The 25,473-nt window shown below is 40.3% G+C and overlaps 1 protein-coding gene across 3 annotated transcripts in view; it reads right to left on the reverse strand.

Moving 5' to 3' along the window:
* Window positions 1-25,473, reverse strand: part of LOC124621542 — a 135,015-nt gene that overhangs the window by 15,424 nt on the left and 94,118 nt on the right. For all 3 annotated transcript variants that reach the window (XM_047147148.1, XM_047147151.1, XM_047147150.1), the window contains exons 11-14: window positions 17,244-17,399; window positions 15,248-15,482; window positions 12,469-12,994; window positions 5,033-5,167 (exon numbers count right to left, since the gene is read on the reverse strand). In XM_047147148.1, coding sequence (XP_047003104.1) covers window positions 5,033-5,167; window positions 12,469-12,994; window positions 15,248-15,482; window positions 17,244-17,399 — 1,052 coding nt within the window. The remainder of the gene's footprint in view (window positions 1-5,032; window positions 5,168-12,468; window positions 12,995-15,247; window positions 15,483-17,243; window positions 17,400-25,473) is intronic.

Raw genomic sequence — 25,473 nt, forward strand, 5'->3', positions numbered from 1 at the left:
TGCTCCTTGAGTGAAACAATCCTGGTACTACGAATTAAAATGTTCAGCATAAACTCTCTTCTGAGCTGGATGGTGAAAGCTTCACCCCTTGAGATACAGGTCTGTATGCATTGGCTATCAATTCGCAGAGTGACAGAGTCATCCATCTGCTTTTCATTTCAACAACACGTCTAAAAAAGGCAACTTTCCACCCATCTCCATCTCTGCCATCAATCTTATGTTTGGATGCATACTGTTCATATGGTCAATGAACTACTGCAGAACCTCACCACCATGCACCCAAATTAAACATATTTGAAGAAGCAGGATGGATGGAGGGGAGCTCATTTTCTGAAACCCACCATGAAAAAATTAGCTATGGCCAGTGACAGTGACAAACCATGGTTGTGTCATCAGTCATTCAATTATAATTTCACTGTACAAAAAACACATGGTCATAAGGGTATGTCAGATCAATGTTAAGAGTTCAGGAGAGAAATGAGTGACCAATAGTCTTACTGTTTCTTCTCCTGGTTCTTTCATAAACAGGAAGACTACATTGAGGCTGACCAAGATTTCATTTGAGAATTTTTAATTGCAGTCTGCAATGGCTGAATATAAGTGCCAATAATTTAGATAAAATAGGTGGTAATTTAGATCAATACTTCATCACCTTATATGTAGCATTCGTGATCAGTCTAAGTGGTATGCATCTTGGTGCATTTCAGGCAGATTATACATACATCAAAAAAAGTTTTGCATCACCCCGGTTCCCAGAACTCCTGAAGATAGATGTTGACTGTGGATATTATATCACAGACACAGTCCCTTTGATTGTTCAGAGATGTCACTAAACCCACTCAAAGAAATAAACAACCATGCATGAGCAGTGTCTATTAGATGGAGGGGGTCCGACAGCCGATCAGTTCCAGTCATTCCACCAGGAACGAGGTGCACAGCTCATTTTGTCTGTATTTCAACCATGCTTAGACAGTCAATACCATAGCTCAATCGCATCTGCATTGTTACTTTGTGCCAGGAAGGGCTCTCAACAAGGGAAGTGTCCAGGCATCTCGGAGTGAACCAAAGTGATGTTGTTCGGACGTGGAGGAGATACAGAGAGATAGGAACTGTCAATGACATGCCTCCACAGCAAGGTCCATCTTTGTAACCATGACACCCTGCAGTGCAGTACACATGGGCCCAACAACATGCCGAATGGACCACTCAGGATTGGCATCACGTTCTCTTCACTGATGAGTGTCACATATGCCTTCAACCAATCATCAGAGGCGTGTTTGGAGGCAACCTAGTGAGGCTGAACGCCTTATCCACACTGTCCAGGGAGTACAGCAAGGTGGAGGTCCCCTGCTTGTTTGGGGTGGCATTATGTGGGGCTGATGTATGTTGATGGTGGTCATGGAAGGCACCATAACAGCTGTACTATACGTGAATGCCATCCTCTGCCCAATAGTGCAACCATATCGGCAGCATATTGGTGAGGCATTTGTCTTCATGGATGACAATTCACACCCCCATCATGCGCATCTTGTGAATGACTTTCTTCAGCATAATGACACCGCTCAACTAGAGTGGCCAGCATGTTCTTCAGACATGAACCCTGTTGAGCAAACCTGGGATAGATTGAAAAGGGCTGTTTATGGATGACGTGACCCACCAACCAGTTTGAGAGATCTACACCAAATTGTCTTTGAGGAGTGGGACAATCTGGACCAAGAGTGCCTTGGTGAACTTGAGGATAGTATGACATGACAAATACAGGCATCCATCAATGCAAGAGGACGTGCTACTGGGTATTAGAGGTAATGGTGTGTATAGCAATCTGGACCACCACCTCTGAAGGTCTCACTGTATGGTGGTACAACATGCAATGTGTGGTTTTCATGAGCAATAAAAAGGTCATAAATTATGTTTATGTTGATCTCTATTCCAATTTTCTGTACAGGTTCTGGAACTCTCAGAACCGAGCTGATGCAAAACTTTTTTTGACTGTGTATTACACGGGTGGCCTAGGTGCTCTTGGCTTCAGATTCTTGAAGTTTGAAAAGCCACAGTTCTTTAATGGCTTCCCTGTTGTCCTGCTCAGAGCCTACCTGAGATCTCATTTAAGAATCCAGGAAATGCAATCCTCCAATAATATACACACTTTGTTATGATAATCTGTTGCATTGAAGTGAAGATAATTATAGGACACCCTTGTCAGCTGGTAAGACAACTAATTCATTTTTCACCAACAGTTTAAGTTCTTATCCCTCCTCCCTGCTAATACCAGATTTTGGTGGCTTGGCTGCTGCTAAAATCTGGCTAGTAGACAGCCTAATCCCATCTGCTGTTTTCTCAGGAAGATGCCGGACTGCTTGCTCCACTCCACTGATAATCTCTGAATCCGTGAAGGTAGAGCAAAATTCAGACTTTTACTCAGCATCAAAGAGGTGACTTGATCAAGTTCCTTGTGGGCAAGTTGATGACACTGCAGTGAACACTGCTGGACCCAGAGGTTCCTTGTTTATGGTTAATGCTTTATTTTAATTTGATGCAATGAGTTTACCAAGAACTTTTTATCCAAAGACTTCTTAGTTGTTGATGCCACTACCACAGCAGTTAATATCCATGCCCTGTCCATAGTATATACAATAAAGGCGTACCTCCCACTCCAGTTTCTGAAAATGGCTCTCAGTTCATGACATTAGAATCTCAGGATTTTTGTATGCACAACAGCACTGAGCACCTGACCACTGTCCCTCTCTGTCTTATGTCCAGTTCAGAAGCCAAGTGGATGGTCAGGAACTTAAAAATGCAGGTGCACAAGATAATGACATCAATTGACTTTGGGGAAGCACTCACTAGCATTTCTGCAACCTACCAGTCTACAGCTACATGCAGACATAGTCTGGCCAAAATTTGGTACAGACACAGACCCGGTACCCTCTTCAAACTGCTGTGCTGATTCAGTGGACCCATCACCCATCTCCGCAGTTGTATTACTGTGTGGGCTCTCATGTTTGGGCTTGCACTTTCGTACTGGACCCAGGTACACCATAGATGTCATTGTCAGCAGTAGAGGTGGCAAATGTTTGACATTGTGGGCAGCCAGGAGCATCAAGTCACACATCACAATTAGCTGCAACCCCAATGAGATGTACTACTTCCCCTTTCCTGTAGCCACTGATCTATGCAGTGACACCTGGGACAAGCCTTCCTGCTATTGTTAACAACTTCTGTCCTCTTGTTACATGCCAATGAAGAGTGAAACACATCCAATGCCTAAGCCACAATCAGCTCCCATTAATATCTGCAATCTGCTCACCACACAATCAACGGAGTGTGAGAATTTTCAGACTGCAGTGTCCATGGAGGCCAAACCATTGTCCCAATCTCCACCACAGCCAGCACCCTTTCCCCCGATGGCAGGATCAAGCTGGGCTCCAGAACCCATTGATCACCCGGGACCCCCACAGACATGGCTGGCAGTTGACCATGCCAGGGAACTACTGTGCAAGCATTTGACAGATGTTCCATCACCTCTCTCTTCCCTTCCCTGCCCTTCCCTGATGAAATCAGCAGAGACCAGGTTATTTGTGGGCCTGCATGCAAATTAAAGGGGGGGGGGGGGGCATTTAGTATCTGACAGTGATTCAGATTCCTTGCCTAGCCTGAGTATCAATACGGAACATTGGTCAGAGATGCTTGGGCTTCATTCTCTGGTCACAGCTTGCTCCTGCGAGTGGCACTACCAGTCACAGAAATATCATATGGGCCCATCCACTGACATGAGTGGGCTGGCAAATACTGCAGCCCTGACTTGGCAGTTGGTCTCTTACTAGTTCATTGAGGCCTTAAGTACATGCCACAGATCATTGGGGTTTTTACCTCGCTTGTATTATGTTTTTGATTCAGATTACTCCCTGGACTGTTGTACATGCTTGAGACAACTTTGCTACACTCTGGACCTGTTTTTGGTTAGCTGTTCACGTGTGAACTTCGTTGTCATCGACTTCAGGAACTGCCTGTTTGTTCCACTGGTCTCTGCGTTACTGCAGTGCAAGTGATCATAAACTATGTTTACCTATGTAGAGCAGGATAGAAAATCTTCAGTCTTATTTCTCAATTCAAGTAGGCCAGCTAACACAGGAGGAAAATAAATACAGATCTTTATAAACCCAAGATAATCAACTGCATAGTGTTTGAGAAGGTAGATATGTAGGGTATGGTCCACTGACTCTAATCCAGCAGAGATCATTTCATTTAATTAATCCTATACAAAGTTATGCTAGTGAGGCGATGCACTATCTTGCTGCCAAACAAAGTTAACTAGTTTATTTCAGAGTTGAGAATGGAGCCATAGTTAAGTATACCAGGGTAAGCCATGCCAGTCACATTTCAGCAAATAAGAACAGCCCATAATCTTACATGTAGAGTATGGTGCAAAAAACATCAATTTTGAAGAATCTTATTCACACTGAAATACCTTGTGGGAACTTCATGTCACTCTGATTTATACACATGGAGCATTTCCCTTCCATCAACATTAAACATTCATTTAGCACTGAAGATGAACATTATACAGTCTGCACAGCTTGGGATTTCCAATTTCTTGCTTGGTATCTGCCAGTAACATTTTAAGGACTTTTTCGCTGAATATAACACTTCATTCTGGACAATAGAGAAGGATACAAAATTTGCATGAAAACTATTTTTACTTCTTTATTGTGGTTGTGAATTTCAAAGTTCATCCTGTATTCACTCTTATTATACCATTGAGGAAAAAATGTACTGGTACATGAGTGAGAGAATCCTGAGATCCTTAAAGAGCCTTGTGCAAGATGAATTAAATAAACACAACATGTGGCATTAAACCAAAGAGTAATATTGTGCACATTAATGGATTATCTCTGTAACCTGTTGTATTTTTGTATTTACACCTCAAGCTTCAAGTATTAAAAGCTGGACAACTTTCAATATTTTTCTGTAATTTAACAAAGGAGTTTTATTTTGTAACACCTTGTTGTTTACAAGTAAACACTTCATCTACCTGTTCTTTTGATGGCTTCATTTCATTTGTTTTAGACCAAATCAGCTGGAATCCCCTTGTATCAGCTGACCACCAAGGTTCATCATACATCAGAAAAATTTTGTTAATTGCAGCAAAGCCCATTTCTTCTATGGCCTGTAAGTAAAGTAATTTTTATGCATTATTAAAGTAAGATTTTGAATCTGAAAAAGTGATTTTATTTTTTACACAAATGTGGTATAATTTTTTATTGCCAGGAAAGTAATGCAGGAAATATTTCCCCTGTGCATATAGTAAGAGTAAGCTGAATTCACACATATTACAGGGAACACTGCCCAAAATGTCAGAACAATTAAATCCTTTTCATCATTCACAGACGTTGGGACATGTAGGGCTTGGATAACTGTACAAGAGTTGGTCATAAAGATTTAATTATCACCTCAAAAAATAAGATTACATAATTGATTCTGACTTTCCATTACAGAGGGTAGTAACAATGCAGCCATGTGATGATTCATAATTACAAGGGTTGTTCAATAAAAATTGATTTTTTTTACAGACTCTTTTACAAGAATGGATACAACACATTAGTTTTTCAGTATAATCCCCTTAAGTTCTATGCACTTATGCCAGCATTGGACAAGCTTGTCAGTTCCAAATGCAGAGAATTCTTGGGAGCTTGATGTAACCAGTTATGCATGGCTGACTGGACTTCCTCATCATCAGTTAACCTTGATCCACTAAGACCTTCTTTCCAGGAGTTAAAAATCTGATAATGTGAAGGTACCAGATCTGAGGAATATGAGGGATGCAGCAAGAAGATGAACGTCAGGTCTTGATGGTCTCTCATGTGACTCTAGCAGTGTGTGGTCTTGCATTGTCATGCAATAACAGGAGACTACTGGACACAAGTCCACTATGCTTCCTCACAATTCCTGGTCTTAAATTTTTACACATAAGTTTTACATATGTCACACTGTTCACTTTTTGACCTCATGGCATGTAACGTTCAAGACTTGCTCCCTTATGGTCCCAAAACAGAGTCAACATGACCTTACCAGCAATTCTTTCAGTTCACACCTTTTTGAGTTTTGGAGATGAAGAATGTCGTCACTCCACTGAAGTCCGCTTTCATTCAAGCTTGTAAAAATGCACCCCACTTTCATCTCCCATTATAATACAGTGAATAAATGCCTTTTCTTTAGCCTTGTAGTGTTTCAAAAGCTCCCTGTGCACATCTATGTGCCTTTCTTTCATTCCTGATGTCAAATGTTTTGAAACCTACTTCACACAAACTTTCAAGATAGTCAGTATGTCATTAACAATGTGGTGGGCTGATCACTAATGTTCATTGCTGCTGAAATATCATTCATTGTAATACACCTGTTTTCCAATAACTCATCAACTCTCGCTATGTGTTTCTTTCATTGCTGCTGAAATATCATTCACTGTAATACACCTGTTTTCCAATAACTCATCAACTCTTGCTATGTGTTTCTTCATGACTGTACAGACAGATCATCCTAGGCTTCACGAATCTTCAACACTCCGTTTGAAATTATCTGCCCACATTTATGTTCAACTCAGACAACTTTCACCATATTGGAGTGCCATGTGACAGCAAATTTCACTTGATTTCAATCCTTGAGCTAACAGAAATCTAATGACACTCTGCTGCTCCACAATGGTGCAAAATTTCGAGGGTGCTGCCACCTTGTTTCACTGATCCCCAGCATCCCATTCGTGAGACATTCATCCCGACCCCATCTGACGTTAGATCTTGCACACCACGAAAAAATAGCTAAGAAGCACACACTTTGTTGAAGTTTGGTATTTTTTATACAACTCTTCTGGTTATTTATTGAATGAACCTTCTATAAATAAATTAGTCTCCAGTTGCAAGGATGGTTTCTAATTTCTTTATTGCATAATTGATTTCAGAATTACCAGCCCCATCTTCATTTGCAACTTATAATACACATCTAATCAATATTACCTAATTGCTTTTTGGTAACGCAAGTAGCTGTCATCACCAACCAGCAATATGTGCAAGGCCTGCATTTGCAACATCACCAATACATGCTGCCAACTGCTGAGGTGAAATACTCTACAAGGCATTGTGGATGCTGGTCTTGCAAGTATTGTTGATCAGTGATGACAGCCAGCTATGATCCTGAAAATATAATACCTGACATAAATTACATGTAAATTACAAGGTGTATCTGAAGATGAGTCTCCTGAAAACTGGTTGGTTGGTTGGTTGGTTTTGGGGAAGGAGACCAGACAGCGTGGTCATCGGTCTCATCGGATTAGGGAAGGATGGGGAAGGAAGTCGGCCGTGCCCTTTCAGAGGAACCATCCCGGCATTTGCCTGGGGTGATTTAGGGAAATCACGGAAAACCTAAATCAGGATGGCCGGACGCGGGATTGAACCGTCGTCCTCCCGAATGCGAGTCCAGTGTCGAACCACTGCGCCACCTCGCTCGGTCCTGAAAACTGACCAAGCAATAAAAAAATTAAAATCCATCCATGCATCCTGAGGCTGACTTATTTATAACTACATTACATAATTAATATTTTATTTCTTTGATGACAGCAATCATGGTACACACTGAAATCTTCATGATTCAGTACAGCAGCACAGATGCCAGAACAAAATGATGCAGCTCATCTCCATTTTATCAACAGGTTGCACCATTCTGTTTCGGATTCTCCACCAACATGCTGTGATGCAAGGATTTCTCTGTGTCTCAGAATTGCAGGCAAACAAAAATTTAAATACTTTATTTTTTGAGGTGACAACTAAAGCTTTATACTACCCCTCACACATATATTACACATTGAACTGAAAACAGCCCCAGTTGCAATGTATTCTTTCACTTAACAACTCGTTCTGCCTTCATGGGACACATCAGATTATCTTAAAATTTTCCTTTTACAACATTTTAAAAATCATAAGATTGAAGGTCTCTGTGGTCTGCAGCTTGATCTGATTCAGTGCATGCTTCGTTCTAGCACAGAGCCATTTTATGGTTTTTAAAATGTTGTAAAAGGGTTAGGGTCTTGCAGATTTATCTGATTCAATGCGTGCTTCAGTCTAGCACAGAGTCAATTTATTGTGTTTAAAATGATGTAAAAGGAAAAGTTTAACATAATCTGAAGATACTCCATGAAGGCAAAATGCACTGTTAATAAAAGAACAAATTGCAACCAAGACTGTTTTTAATTCAAATGTTTTACATATGATTGCTTTACCAGATGGCCCAATGGAGCTCTGACTGGAAGCTTAGAGATTGCATTTAACACCCTATTGTTTGTTAATGATTTATTCTTTAACAGAAGCTATAATATCACACAGTTTGGCTCATAATATTTTACTGTTATTTTTGTAACTTGCAGACATACAATAAAGTCGGGCAGCAGTTCCTGTGTTGTCAGCACCTCATCAGAGCACAGCTGTTTGTTTGTGAGTTGTAATGAGCTTTTGATAAAAATAAGTGACTTATTTTTTTATTTACTGTGTGCATTTTAATCTGAATTCTTAAATTTCTTCCATATTTTTACATCTAGTAGCCACAGTTCTGCATTTTTATAACTGTATAGTGTATATTTTGTATGGCAACAGGTGTTTATTATGGTATGAGCAGCCATTTTCAGTTTCAGACCTCGTTAGTTGGGAAATAGCTCCCCTGTCATCAACAGAACATCAAAGCATGGCTTTTTGTTACTGAGTTGTAATGAGCTTTTAATAACAAGAAGCAACTTATTTTTTATTTACTATGTGCATCTTAGTCTGAATTCTTACATTTCTTGCGTATTTGTATCTAGCAGCCAAAATTCCGTGGTTTTATAAATGTGTAGTGTATACTTCCACTGTCTTTAGTATGGATAGGGAATGTGATTACTGTCATCAGAGGTGAGCTGAGTTGGTGACCCTTTGCTCACAGCTCCGAGTAGTGCTAGCTTCAGTCACACAGCTTGACACTGTTGCTAATGGGCATCGATGTTGGGGGCAGGATGTGGGAATGCAGTGTACATCCAAACCATTCCTCGTACCCCCAATTGGTCCCCTACTGTGACCTGTGACATTGAGGATAAACCCTCACAAGTGGTCAGGTGGGAGGTCGTTTCAAGGTGTGACAGTCAGTGAAAGACTTTCTGGGGGCTGACTGAATGGCTTCTGCAATTCATCTGATGCTCAGGTTCCAGGTGTTACCTGGAGATGATAAAGTCCCTAAGGCAGATGCAATCATTTACCCTGCTCCAGAGGAAGCCTATCAGCCCACAAGATCCAGGCATTCATAGAAAGTGGAATAACTGATAATTGGGAGCTCCAATGTCAGGCATATAATGAAGATACTTAGGGATATGGCTGCCAAGGAGAAGAAGAAATCCAGCGTGCACTCTGTGTGCATACTGAGAGCAGTCATCCCAGATGTGAAATGAGAATTTCTGTAAGCCATGAAGAGCACGTGGTACAGCCAACTGCATTTGATGGCATGTGTCAGTACTAACAATGTGTGTCGTGTTGGATGAGAAGAGATTCTCTCTGGTTTCAGGCAGCTACCTGAAGTGGTAAAGACTGCCAGTTTTGCTTGCAAGATGAAGGTAGAACTCATCGTATATAGCACTGTTGATACAACTGATTGCAGACCTTTGGCACAGAGGCGAGTGGATGGTCTGAATCAGAGGTTTGGATGATTCTGTGACCATGTAGGTTTCATATTTCTCAACTTATGCCATAGGATGGTTGAGTTTCAGGTTCCGCTTAATAGGTTGGGGTACAATATACGCAGGAGACAGCCACATAGCTACATGGATAGTGAGTGTCATGTGGAATGGACTGGACAGTATTTTTTATGTTAGAGGGTCTTGGGAAAGTACAGAAAGAGCTTCAGTCTCAAAGGGTCTAGAACTAATACAGGTTCATGGTAGACATAGCAGCAATGAGTACTGTAGTTGTAAATTGTCACAGCTGTGTTGGGAAAGAACCAGAGCTCCAAGTGCTAATAGAAAGCACTGAAGCTCAAATTGTTATAGGTACCGAAAGCTCGCTAAAGCTGGAGATAAGTTCATCTGAAATTTTTTCAAAGGACATAATGATGTACAGAAAGGATAGGTTAAATACAGGTAGTGGTGGCATGATTGCTACTGTTAGATGTAGTTTATCTAGAAGCAAAATTGAAGTAGATAGTCCCTGTCAGCATGGTTAGAGGTTACGCTTGACAACTGGAATAAATTGATACTTGGTTCATTTTTACCAATCACTCAACTCAGATGATTCAGTTGCTGAACAGTCCACAGAAAAATTGAGTATTGTCTCAAAAAAGTGCTCCACTCTTACAATTATAGTTGGAGGTGATTTCAATTGACCCTCAATATGCATGTTCAGTGGTGGTTGGTACAAAAAATTGTCAGAAAATGTATTAAATGCTCTCTCTAAAAATTATTTTGAGCAATTAATTCAGAATACCACTCAAAGTGTACATGGTTGTGAAAATATACTTGACCTCTAAGCAACAAATAATCCTGAGCAAACAGGGCATATCATGATGGGTACTACACAAGCAGATAAAAATTCACCTGAAGCCTTCCTATGAGACTGTCTACCATGTAAGTGTACACCAGAAGTGGCTTAAATTCAAGGAAATAGTAGCTATGATAGTTGAGAGATTTATATTGAATAAATTAATAAAAGATTGTACTGATGCCGCATGGTATACAAAATAGGTCAGAGCACTGTTGGACAAGCAACAAAATTTAAAAGAACACAAAATCTCCAAGATTAGTGATATTTTACTGAAACTCAAAATTTCGTGCCAACTTCAATGTGAAATGCTTTTAACAGCTTCCACAACAGAACCCTGTCTCAAAATCTGACAGTAAATCCAAAGAGATTCCGCTCATATGTAAACTTGTTAAACTTAGTTTTCAAAAATTCTTTCACCAAAGAAGATGACATAAATATCCCAGAATTTAGATCAAGAGCAGCTGCAAAATGAGTAGCAAAGCAGCTTAAATCACTTAATAAAAGGCAAGTTCCAGATAGTATACCAAACTGGCTCCTTCCATAGTATACTGATACAACAGCCCCACACTTAGCGATTATACACAATCACTTGCTCGATGAAATATCTGTACCAAAACACAGGAAAGTTGCACAGATAACACTAAAACCCAAGAGAGGATGCAAGAGTTATCTGATGAATTACAGACCCATATCACTGACATTGATTTGCAGTAGGATTATGGAACATATACTGTGTTCAGCATGTAATCATAATTATCACAGGTTCAAAAAACATCATTCCTGTGAAACACAACTAGCTTTTTATTCACACAAAGTAATTAATGTCATCAACAGGATAATCAGCCTGATTCCATATTTGTAGATATACAAAAGACTTTTCACTTTGTTCCTCACAGGAGACTTCTAATCAAATTGCATAGCTATGGAGTTTCATGTCAGCTGTGTGACTGGATTCATGATTTCCTGTCAGAAAGGTCACAGTACATAGTAACTGAAGGAAAATCATTGAGCAAAATGAAAGTGGCATATGGCATTTCCTAAGGAAAAGTGCAAGGTCACCGATATGAGTATGAAAAGATCTGTTAAATTTTGATTACATGATAAATCACACAAATTTAAAGCCTGTCAGTTCACCAAAATACCTAGGAATTAAATTTATGAACAACATAAACTTCAACACTCATGCAGATAATGTTGTGGGGAACCAAACCAAAGACTGCGATTTATTGGCAGAATGCTTAGAAGATGCAGCACATCTACTAAAGTGACAGCTTACATTATGTTTGTCTGTCCTCTGCTAGAGTATTGCTATGCGGTGTGGGGTCCTTACCAAGTGTGACTGAAAATGTCCAAATAGTTAATTTTGTTTTATCATGAAATAAGGAAGAAAGTGTTACAAACATGATAAGCAAGTATGGGTGGCAATCACTAAAACAAAGATGTTTTTCACTGTGGGATGATCTTTACATGAAATTTCAATCACCATCTTTCTCCTCTGAATGTGGACATATTTTATTTTTTCCAACCTTCAAAGGAAGAAATGTTTGTCATGATAAAATACAAAAAATCAGAGCTCATAAAAAGGATTAAGTGTTTACTTTTCCCACGTGCTAATAGGGAGTGGAATGGTAGAGCAATAGTCTGAAGGTGGTTCAAAGAACTCTCTGCCATATACCTATGCATGAATTGCAGAGTAATCATATAGATGTACATGCAGATGTAGAAAGTTAGTTAGTTAGTTGCATGTTCCACAGATCATTTAAATGATTCTGTTATCAAAATGATCTGGAATGAGTGAGGTTATAGGATATGTATATCAGTACATGTTAGTGTTAATATCAAAGAACACATTATTTGTTTGTTCTACTCATGGAATTACAATTAAAACTACATTTTTTGATGCATTACAGTATCTGAAGAAAATTACCTGTATTTTTCTTGATGGTAATGATGGTTCAAACAATGTTTTGTAGTTCCTCTTTAAATAACCCAATGAACTAGTTATTATTACATGTTCAGCCCAATAAACACACCCATTTTCACAAGTGATTTTCACATAATCTTCACAATTGTTTGCATCTGTCTCCTCCAATTTATGTGGATTATTTAAATGTCTTTTAATTTCTTCCTTTTTCATTTCATTTGCATCTGGCAATTCTGAGTCATTGTTCACCAGTAACAGTCTCTGGGAACCTTCACTCCCCATGTTACTGACATGTCCTTTTGAACATATCAGTGAAGTCTTTATGGTTTCTCCTTTCCATTTTACTTTTACAACTGGTCTTTTCAACTTCAAGATTCCATCTGGTAGTTCTTGTGTTAAACACTGGATTAATGAGCTATAGCCTTGTTTAAAGTTTAAGTAGTCTTCTCCACCGCAGAAGATGAATTTTCCCCAAAATTTTGCTGATAATGTATCCAAAGTCAAGCAGCTATTGTCAATCACCTGAAACCTGTAAACAAAATAGAAGCAAGATACAATTTCAACAGTCTGCTTGGAAGACTGAAGGTCAGCAATATTATTAAGCTGCGAATAAATGCAATAACAATTGATATTTTTGTTTGGATGGTCATCTTCTGCAGCAGCTGTTTTATACAATTTTTTTCTGAATGAAAAGAATAGGAAGATGGTAAAGGGAATACCATTACAGGAACAGATGGAATCAGGGCTGGGGCTGGGTTGATTTGGCAGAAGAGACCAAACAGCAAGGTCATCGGTCTCATCGGATTAGGGAAGGATGGGGAAGGAAGTCCGCCATTCCCTTTCAAAGGAATTGCCTGAAGCAATTTCGGGAAATCACAGAAAAACCTAAATCAGGATATCTGGACATGGGATTGAACTGTCGTTCTCCCGAATGCGAGTCCAGTGTGCTAACCACTGCACCACCTCGCTCAGTAATCAGCAAGGTTTAAGAGATACAGAGGATGACATTCAATAGAATGCTAAGGAAGATACATAAGAGGTGGTGGGAAGAAATGAAGAAGCTTTGTGCCAATGGCTAGAAAATGTCCCTGATGATATGATGATGAATGAGGATTTGTGTTTTTGTTGTTTTTTCTGTCTTAAGCTTAATGTAGTTTCACAGTGTGTTACAACAGATGTGTTTCACTTTCTTTCACAAAACATCATCAGTTCTGATTAGCATTTATTTATCTTTTACAAAGTCTGATACTGTAGCTTTTTCTCTCTTTGTTAGTAGAGGTTATAGTTGAAAAAATCTTGATTTCATTATTATTATCAACTCTTTTTAAGATCCTTGCCTTTTCTGTTTAGGTGTTATATAGCTGGCATACAGCAGATGTCCCAGAGGTTGTCCTCTCATAACTGTTTAACCTCAACTGACATATGAGTACACTCTATTGGTGCACAGGACACCTTGTGGTGGGAGTTTCTTTTTCAGAGATTTGTTTCATCCTAATGATCTGGCAGTTAACCAGAACCCTCATTCAGCAAGACACACAAATGTTGTATCGTAATGCCTAATGATTAAATGATTAGGGACCAGAAAAATTTGGACTGGATGTGATGGAGGTAGTGTTATGTGGCCCCAATCACAAGTAACACACTGTCCCTACACCCTCCAACCAACAGTTTTCCCTTCCTCAGTCCTGTCAAGATCTCCCATTTCACATCCCCACGTTGCCTTCAGCATGTGCTGCTTCCCACCAGCTCCTACAATCTTGCCAACCCACATACCAGCCATGCTCCCACCTCCCGCATTCCCAGCTAGCAAACTGGTCACCTCCCTACAAGCCACTAGCCTCCCACCCGCCCAATCCATGTCCCACCTCCCGTCCCACCACAACCAGTCCACCTGCTGAAATATAGCATTGGTACTGTTAGTTCAGCTGGAACAATGTAGGAGTGTAACTGTGTGTGTGTGTGTGTGTGTGTGTGTGTGTGTGTGTGTGTGTGTCTCTCAATGCTCTGCTTTTCAGTGAGTGGTCTCCTCTAATCCAAAAGTATTTACGTTCTATGAGAGCTTCCCTACAATTTTTAAATTTTATTTCCACATTAGATGTATTTACACTCCACTACAGTTGATTGAAGAGGGCACACAGATACACTCAAAAGAATACAGTGTTTACACTAGCTTTCGAGATATCGCTCTTTCACCAGCAGCCACGTGTGTGGTCATTTGGGTACCTGTGTGGTTGCATGTGAATGTGAATGTGTGTACTTCTGCGAGAGAAAACGAAGAGCTTGAAAGCTAGTGGAACTACTGTATCCTGATGAGTGTTTCTATGTGGCACACATCAGTCAGCTAGAAGTAAGTTTGTCTTTCCCTTACTTTAAGTATTATTCCTATAGAGAAATCTATTTCATATTCTTGATATCAATTTAGAGGCAGCATGGAAAAATCTTTATATCTAATACTGCAGTTACGTACCTCAGTGTTAATTAAACTTTATTTTCACTAGTGTCACAGACTGTTATCAAGTAAAATCTCACAAAATGACAAGGTTCAGAAATACAGTTGAAATAAACAATGTAGACATATCAATATTGGTATTTGATTTTTCTCCCAAAAAAAGCCTGGAAAATCTGATGAACGGAATACAAGGAAAAACTGTGAACGAGATAGAATAGATTTAGTCCACGTATTAATATCCAGGCGCAAAACTGCGTAGTTTTAACATGCCATAAAAGTACGGGCTTTCTTCCTACAAACCCATTACTAAATAAATGAAAACATTACAAGTACCTGATATGCCAGTCAAAAAGTTCCTCTTTCATACGCCGTATTTCATCTGTGTCTGATGGACATCTCTTCAGGTAGTCAGAGAACTTTTGCTGCAAATAATGTCCAATTGACACTGGTACATTCCCGGACTTGGACACAAAGGTTTCACATTCTTCGAGAATCTCTGACACAACTCGATCAACTTCAAACACCACAGCTGTATCTAGTATAACTCCATCATCCCTTATGTACTGACCTGTAGAACACACATTGTTGAGGACTGTAAATAAATATTTCATTCCTGATGGATCCCTGAATTGTCTTGCCTTTGTAATATCTACCTTTGACTCTAACAAACAAATTATAATGTGCATGGTTTTTTCTAAGTTAATCCACAATATTTAATGTATAACACACATTACTTACCATTAGCCAGGATACTTGTTCCCTTGCTGCAGTTAGCAAGTTGATGATAAAATGAATAATTTTGATTATGCTTACACCAAATATGATCACTGAATGGCTTCACCACAAGATGCACGTCATATTTACTCTGCAAGTTTCCACAAAACTATCTCTTTCTTTATTGAGCATTACTCCTATTTTACGCTGACTACATGGAGAAAAATAATACCACACCGGTGGTATTACGTACATCTGTAGATCTTGAATTGTATTTTCAATATCAGTATAAGTGTCAGAGATCTGAGAGGCCAGAACAGCTGTAGAATGAAAATTGTTATAATGGGATCCACATAAGCATTGCATGTCAAGCAGGCTACCACAAAAGAATACCCATTGAGATTATGAAGGTGACTGTAAATTTTGCTTATAGTACCCAGTGAGGCAAACACTTACAAGGCAGAGGCATTATCTATCACGTCAAAACCTGGTTTGAATTTTTTTTGTTTTAATTGCACCAATGGTATTCAACTATAAAACATTCTCTTTCAAAATTATGAACTGGAAGTTATCCAAAAAGAGATAATAGAGGATCAAATTCTCCGAACTATTACTGAGCTCAACACTGTCTGGAGCACAGCTCTGAATTCTTGCACTGTAGGACACCAAGCTCTTGTCGCAGTTTCCAGTGGTTTACAAGACAAAGCACTGGATCACCAATTGATCAGTGGATAACTCACTTCTCATAGATAAGTGCAACTTATAGATCAGACATAATACATACATACTAAATATAAAATTTATAAACATCAACATTTATTCCTTGTTAATATTGCGAAAATGAAAAATACTGATATAATATTTGTAACATCATTATATGTTTATGGCTCAATCTCACAATAAATGTAGGTCATTTGTCACTTGCAAGTTAATTCCAGTACCTAAAGATGAGGACACAGTAGAAAATTACTCTACGTGTAAAAGAGTGACTTTCAGCCAGTGTTCCATATGGAAGAAAGCTGCATGATCTTCAAGTGATGGATTAGACACACTGATAAGATCTCGTTAAAAATGTGAACTGTATCTGAGTGTATAAATTAAAATGTTTTATGCTAACTACTTAAGTTGGAGCCACACCAAATAATAGTAAATTCTTAGTGTGAAAATGATAACAGTTTTACAACTGGAAATGCTCAAAAATTTACATTTTATGGCTATGATATTTTAAATAACAGCTTCTAAAACAATATTTCAGCTAATTTCAAGAAATCGTCAAGAATTACATGGTCTTTCTAGTGTCAGCAATGAATGTGCGTCAATGATAAAAAAGGTACTTATTATAGCACATAACAGCTTTTCCAGGAATCAGGAAATATGCCTTGAGTCACTGACTGATCACACAGATATCTCAATAGGGTGGGAGCAGGAAAGGATTCCCTGTCTAGTGAGATCAAATTTTAGCAATCTACCTGTACATTTCATTAGCAGAAAACATTATTGCTTTACTGTAATCTAATGGTGTTTACGGCCTTCTGGAACTTCTTTATCAAATCTTGTGTTATCAATAAATAGTTAAACATAGATTTAAAGGCAAGAACTATATTTTGCATCATACCTAAACCTTCTGCAGAAACAACATCAGACAGTAAATTGAAACTTTTAGCAAGCTCATATATTGGATTGTTCTCCCCGTGGATCCACTGTGCTCCAGCTTCTAGGTAACTGTCACCAACTGGCACAGAACAGATTCTGCCACCAGCATACTCTTGTGCTGTAAAGAACAGTTCCCAAACAGAAATGTATAAAACACATTTTACATGTAACAGGAAAATTTAATTTTTTTAGTAGAATATACAGCTTGATTTCATACAGAAGCTGAAACTGAAACCCAGTTTTTCCTTTCTGTAGTAACACTGTTAACGATATTAACGGCTTATGGTCAGTGATTAACTGAAACTTCGTGCCATACAAGAAAGGATGAAACTTGGTAACAGCGTAGACAATGGCCAAACCCTCTTTTTCCACCTGGGAGTAATGGGCCTGCGCGGGACTAAGCGTTTTAAGCGCAAACGCCAGTGGTTGCTCGGAACCATCTGCGTTGCGATGGGCCAGGACCGCCCCCACCCCATACTGCGAAGCATCTGTAGCCAGGACCAATGGCTTATGGGGATCAAAAGTAGCCAAACAAGGGGCTGACGTGAGGAGGCCCTTCAACGAGGTGAACGCTCGCTCGCATGCAGGCGACCAATCAAAAGGAACACCCTTGTGCAGAAGGCAGTACAGGGGGCTATAGTGGAAGGCCTGGGAATGAACCGCTGGTAATAGGCTATCTTGCCTAAAAAAGCTTGTAATTCTTTCAGCGAAGCGGGCCGAGGAAGGTTGACGATACCTTGGACCAAACTTCCTAGTGGCTGGATACCGTGCCGAGAGATGGTGTAGGCCACATACTCAATGGATGGTTGAAAGAAGGTTGACTTATGCAGGTTGCAACGCAAGCCCACAGACCTGAATTTGAGATAGAGGGTGCGAAGGTTGTGCAAGTGTTCCTTCGTGCTGTGGCCTGTGACAATTATGTCATCCAGGTAATTAATACAATGAGGAATTGTCGACGTGACAAGCTCAAGATAACGCTGGAATATCGCTGGGGCACTGGATATTCCAAAGGCCAACCGCTGGTATTGGTAAAGGCCAAACGGGGTGTTGACGACCGCCAACCGTTTGGAGTTCTCATCAAGTGGTATCTGATGATAAGCCTCCGACAGATCGATTTTCGAAAAATATTGGCCTCCCACCACGGAGGAGAACAATTCATCAGCACGAGGCAAAGGATAGGTGTCCACCACCAATTGGGAATTAATGGTGGCCTTGAAATCGCCACAAAGACGTAATTTTCCCGAGGGCTTCCTTACAATAACGAGGGGCGAAGCCCACTCACTGGAAGAAATGGGAAGAATGACCCCTAGGGCTGTCAGTTGGTCTAGCTCTTCCTTTACCTGAGGGCGGAGAGCCAAGGGGATCTGCCTCGCGCGTAGAAAATGCGAGCGAGCCGACGCCTTCAACGTTAAGTGAGCTTCAAAATCTGAAACACGCCCCAGGCCCTCCTCAAAAATATCTGGAAAGTCGGGGATCAAAGATTCCAATGATTGATAGGGAACGTCTTCGGAGACCAACTGTATGGTGTCAGCGATAGAAAAACCGAAAGCTTGAAAGGCATCCAGGCCAAAAAGGTTAGCTGAGCTCGCATCACTGACAACAATAAAAGTAATAGGCCGAGTGACTGATTGTAAGTCACGTCGGTAGTGAATTGACCCATTAGGGGAATGAACTGTTTACCATAACCGCGTAGACGCCAGCAAACTGGCGCCAACGGGGGCGATCCAAGGTCGGAATAAGTTTGTGCATTCAACAACGAAACTGCCGCGCCCGTATCGACTTGCAGTTGTAACCGGCACGACCTAACCGACACCTCGATAAAGAGTTTGCATGCCGATGCGTCGGGAGCCTGGCCCGATGAAACTTCCTGAATGTCAACGTCCATGTCCTCTGTACCTGCTTCCTTCGATTCTTTTGAGGCTGAGCGCCCAACTTTAGCAATGTGACCTTTTCTATTACATTTGCGACAAATGGCCCAACGCTGGGGGCACTCTGACTGATCATGATGTATATAGCACGACGCACAGGACGGCAACAGGGGCCGGCAACCGGAATTCTGTTTACGCGCCGTGTGGGAGCGGCCGTAATGGCCGGATTGTACCGCTCGCACGTCGTCCACCCCTGACACAGTGGACGCGGCCGCGCCGCCCTGAACCTCCGCGACGTCACACCACGCTTCCAGCTGTTGACCTGCTGCGTGAGAGACTTCATACGATTGAGCAATGGACAGGACTTCCTCGAGGGAAGGGTTTTCTAACTGCAGGGCCCGTTGCCAGACCTCCCTATCAGGGGCCGAACGAACAATGACGTCGCGTACCATAACATGGGCGTACGACTCTCGCGACTGCTCCGTGACAAAATGACACTTGCGACTAAGACCGTGCAGGGTAGCAGCCCACGCCCGGTAAGACTGATGGGGCTGTTTCTTGCATTGATAGAACTCGACCCTAGCCGCCACAACATGCGTGCGGCGGCGATAATATGAAGACAGCAATGAACCCAATGCGTCAAAAGACAAGGACGAGGGTTCCTGCAATGGCGCTAGCTGCCGCAAAACTTGATACAGTGAGGGAGATATCCAAGACAAGAAGAGAGCACAACATACCTCAGCATCGGCAACATGAAATGCCTGGAAATGCTGCCGAAGGCGATGTTCATATGCGTCCCAATTCTCCGCCGTCTTGTTATACGGGGGAAAGAGAGGAGGGAACGGCACCGGAGCAGACGGCATGGAGAGCAACGCCGGAAGCACTTGTTTCATGGTGGCCATGAGTTCCGTCTGCTGCGCAACCAAAACTCGCACCAAATCCTCCATGCCGTGGAGAAGCTGCGAAACTGGAACAACAATGCAACACGCGAAAGTACGACCCTACTCGTCACCAATTGTGTAGTGACACTGTTCACGTTTACGTCGCACTTCACTTAGCGTAGACCGGGACTGTGTCCTAGGCATGCCCGATGTTAACTGACTGGACATGGCCCGTGCAGCCGGAGTTGTTGTTGTTGTTGTTGTCATGCCGGCAGAGGTCGCGTCCGAATTCTCGCGTGCCCTCTGGTGGACGGGACTCTACTTGCGGCAACTACCGTCCATGACGCGCCGTGCCAATGTGCGCCTCCCGTGATCTTTCTGGTGGCTACTACACTTTCCATATTCTTTTCTCTGGACTGTATGTTTCTGGTTAATTGTGACTTACGCGGCCAGCTGTTGTAATATCAGTGACCTAAACCAACATTAATTTGGTAGTTATCAATTGAACATTGTATGGAAAGAGCCATACACCAGGGAAATTCATTCTTGATTCTGAAGTCTATGCATCGAAGCTAGGCTCACACGTTAGTCAACATTCTTTTCCTTGCTGATGATCATTACAAGCATCCTCCAAAACTGAGCTACAGAGATCTGGTTACCCACTTGGAACAATGACTGTACACTACAATGACAGAGGAAGAAAAAGGATTTGTGTTGTATGGCAAGGATGAGAAACAGTAGAAGGAGGAGCACACTGTATATCCTCATAAGCAAAATGACATATGATTGCAGAAAGGATATCAAGAAGAAACTAACCAACTTTTTGTTGAAAGTAGGCAATAATTAGAAGAACTCTGGATTCACACTCTATAAAAAATAACAAAGTTTATAACATTGTGGCTATTTATATGGTAGCAAAAAATGAATACAAAAAATGAAGACAAATCCCATAGTCAGGGAACCTGAAATAACATTTTTAAAAGAAGTTAACAGTGCTAAAATTCTACACTGCATGAAAAGCAAGACAATTTGATGAAAACTGAAGATCTTCACCATGAATGATAAAACAAAACTATAGATAATGACGGTGTCAACACACTTTACAAATGGAAAATCATGACTTGCCAAAGTTTGCTCTTGTGTATCAACCAAAGGGAGGAAAACCATGGGGTCTCCAAGTACAATGAGAGCTGATGACCACAATGTTGAGTGTCATAAAGATGCAACAACAACAATCCAATTACAAAATGAAGCAATGGTCTAGAACAGAGAATAGTGAATGATCTGTAATTGATACAATGATGAATTTAACAGTTCATAATTATATAATTACAGTTATTCTTTATTTTTGTACATACTAGGAGACTAAAGTTATCAATTAATTTAATGAATCATACTTGGTTAATTGCTGCCATTCACTGTTTACTTATAGGGTTGCAGTATTTCCTACTTTTATTCTAGTTACTTTCTCCCAACAGTTATTTTCACACATAAATTACCTCTTAGTTACACCTGGAGACATGATTCATTATCTGTAAAATTAAGTTAAGGATGTATGGCTTTGTAAATCTCTGAAGATTTATTTTTATTGCTTGTCACAAACAGCATTAAAGAGTATACATACTGACATATCAGAATAAGGACTAGGTTTTGTGAATACTTATATATATGAAATTTGACCATTAGTTTCTTAACACCATTTCACCTTATTTTTCAGTTTTAACTGTATTTTTCAACAGAATTATCCCATCAGAAAGGATGTACATAAACTGCTCATCCTAACATGTCTACTTGATCTGGTGTTACTTTTGGAGTAACCCCTCATTAGTCTTATTTTTCCAGCCCTCTCTTTTGTCAGTTAAAGACACCTTTACCTGCAAAAACAAATTTTTCTATTTTTTACAACCTGTGCTTCTATCACTGTGGCTAGATAGGTAGAATATTCTTCTCTGAGTACTTACCACAATGTTTTATTATTTAACATTCATGGACCTTCATTGGAGAATTAAAATATAGTATATGCTGTTCAGATATCATTTTTAGGAGCCAGACTCAGAAAAAACACCATTGTATTATAAGAATCACAAATGATATCAAAGATTACTCTTATCCTTTCAATGGGTTTGTGAGAGCACTAGTGCAAAGTAACAGCAATGTTTCAAGGCTGAAAATGGTGTTCTCTATTATGTACCATTACCATAAGTAGGGTGATATAAGCTAGCAAATATATCATTCCTTATGACTGATATTTCATGTATTCTGATTATTAATGCTGTGTTTCAATTTTTATGGACAAGGTTTCCACTCTGGACTGAGTGCGGCATGACTGGTGAGCTGTAGGGTGCAAATCAACACACCTGTCTGAACAGCTTCTGCTGGCAATAGTCAAGTTAGCTTCAAAACTCCCCTACAACTGCTATAGGGTAAAAGACACTTGCAAGGATCTGTTTAGAATAACCATGAAAATTTTCTGGAAAATATGTGAAATTCAGTGATGAGTTAGTGCTCATTTCAGTTCATAGAAGTATTAACTTGAGGATTACATATGTTGTAATTTAATTTGTGAAGCTGAAGGGAAAACATAACAATTGTTGAAGTATTTCTTTGTTGTTAACCTACATGTACTAGAGTGTGATAAACTCTGACAACCATGAATGAAAGATAATTTGCTGGAGTTGCATGAATTGTTTGTAAAGGATCTCATAAATTTGTAAATATTATGCCTTATACTGAACAAAAAAAAAATAATACAAGCATCTTCAAATCTGACTTCCTTCATTTTGACTCACAGGAAATTAAATATAGAGTTTTCATTAGTAAAAGTTGCACAGATCTTTGCACTAGTATGAAATATTGCACCTACAGGCATCACTTTAAAAGTTCCTTTCCCTCACTACAACTCACCTGTCCACATAACCATCTTTAAACTCCAAACTGACCAACCCTTGACCCTTGCCCACCTTGTCTTTGACCTATAAGCTGCCTTCACCAACTACCAATTTCAACAGCTGCTGGCTCTATTAAAAATCATCCACCTTTCAGTCCTTTGACCTTCTAGCACACTTTGTGTAACTCTTCTTGAAGACAGCTGCAAACTGGAACAAAATACCCAAACCACCACTGCAAGCTATCTACGCTGTTAAGCAAATATCTCTTAAGTGGTAACATTGTGTTCCTCTTTTCCTCTCCTGCATTTATCATCTACTATGTCACCCGCGACACCCCTTCCGTTCTCTTTCCTAATCAACAAGCCTAGCCAGGCCTCCAAATTTAACCTCCCAGTCACAAAACATCCCCCACCCTAGCTCAGACATAGCCATAATCAACTCAAATACCTCCTTTCCTACACCTCTCAACCATTCTTTCCAAAAGCCTAACCTTCACTTCAACACCAAATATCAATCACACTGTCTCCTTCCAAAGGCCTAACCTTCACTTCAACACCAAAATTCAACCACATTGTCATTGCCAAAGATCTTGCCTCTTTTAGTATCTTTGTCAGTGCCGATACTAAACCTCCTATACCCATGACCTCAAATGAAAGTACCTCTTCACCAACTAATTCCAAACCATGCTAAAAGAGTGAGCATCAAACCCTGCCTAGAGCAGTTACAGCCGATATCCCAAAATACAGTAAAGAACTACCGTAGCCACCGTGGGAATGTGATTGGTTACCATCCCGAAATCAAACACTTCCACTTTATATTTTGATACAGATGTATATTTAAGTACAAGCATCTACATGTGTATATACAACAAGTCACATAAACAGACTGAATCATCACATACTTTTTGTCCAAAGAACTTGTGATTATATCGACACCACACCACCATATCCGGTAGACCAGCACTTCCAATGCATCAGGCAGTGGCTTCACATGCTACATAAAAGACACCAATCACTTCCTGGAACAACTCAAATCCATTACTACCCTCATCACACCTGCAACCCTCCTTTTCACTGTTGATGTGACCTCGTTCTACACCAGCATGACATATACATATGCCCTCTCAGTCTTAGAACATTACCTCTGCCACCTGAAAGACAACCTAAAACCTCATTTACCCTAGCCAACTTCATCCCTTTTTGTTACTGCTTTACATTTGAAGCCAAGCCACAAACAAACCAGGAAGTACATTAACCACTAAGCGAAACAGTATGGCCCCATCCTAAGCCAACCTTTCATGGGCCACATCAAAGAAGCATTCTCAAGACCCATGAGCTGGACCCTCTGACTTAGCACAAATTTATCAATGGCATTTTTGTGGTATGAACTTCAACTTCTGTAAAAGCTTAATTCCTTCTCCCAACTCAAATTACCCTCCTCCATTTAAAACCCAAAGCCAACTTCCTTGGCATTGATCTTCATCTCAGTACTACTCACATCCACACTTCAGTCTGTTTAAAACAAAACCATAAACAACAGTAACTCAATTTTGACAGCTGTCATGCATTCCGCATCAAATGCTCCTTATAGCTTAGCCACCTGTGGCAAACTTATCTGTTCCACCAACAAATCCTCTACACCTATACTGACAAGCTCTTCCAGGCTTTCCTATCCTGCAACTACCTCACATACCCTGTCAAAAAAACTGCCAGGTAGTTTCTCCTTCACCCTCCAACAAATACAGCTCCCACTTCCAAAACACTTATTAGCAACACCCTTGTCACACAGTGTGATCCTGCCCTCATATGCCTAAGTACATTACTCAGTTAAGGCCATGACTTTCTCGGGTCATGTCCTGAAATGAGATCAACTCTTTCTGATAACCTTCACACACCATCCATTGTTGGCTTTCATTGTCATCCTAACCTTCAGAACATTTTTGTATAACTATACTCCCAGACCTTAATCCCTACTTTAAGGTTCTTAGTTCTGCAGTCAATCCTGTTGCAAAACCTGGCCCATGAACCCATTCACTACCACTTACTCTAGCCTCATCATTAGCAAATCCCATGACATGAAAGGCAGGGCAACATCTGAAATCACACATTTTGTTTATCAATTGGCATGTGGTCACTGCACAGCAGTTTTTTTTAAACAGGCTGAGCACATGAATGGCCACATAATAACTGTCTTGAAGGTTTATTTATTCAGAAATTTATTTTACTTTGTTATTTTTTATTTTTTTCCCTTCATGGCCCCCAATCACTGCTTCCCCACCCTCCCTCCTCCCACCTCTCTCTCTCTCTCTCTCTCTCTCTCTCTCTCTCTCTCTCTCTCTCTCTCTCACACACACACACACACACACACAACTTTTGGTTTTCTCCAGTTCCTTTTTTGCCTTCCTTCAAGTTCTTAATTCCATTATACTCCCAAGTTCTGATTTCTCTTCCTCTCACTCTTTTTTACCTCCCACTCTGTCTTTCATCATGTCTGGAATGAGGCTGGCATAATGCTTACCATAGCATTATCTTCGAAATTCCACTCTCTCTGATGTC

Source organism: Schistocerca americana, chromosome 1 (genome assembly GCF_021461395.2).
Source record: "Schistocerca americana isolate TAMUIC-IGC-003095 chromosome 1, iqSchAmer2.1, whole genome shotgun sequence".
Taxonomy (NCBI): domain Eukaryota; kingdom Metazoa; phylum Arthropoda; class Insecta; order Orthoptera; family Acrididae; genus Schistocerca; species Schistocerca americana.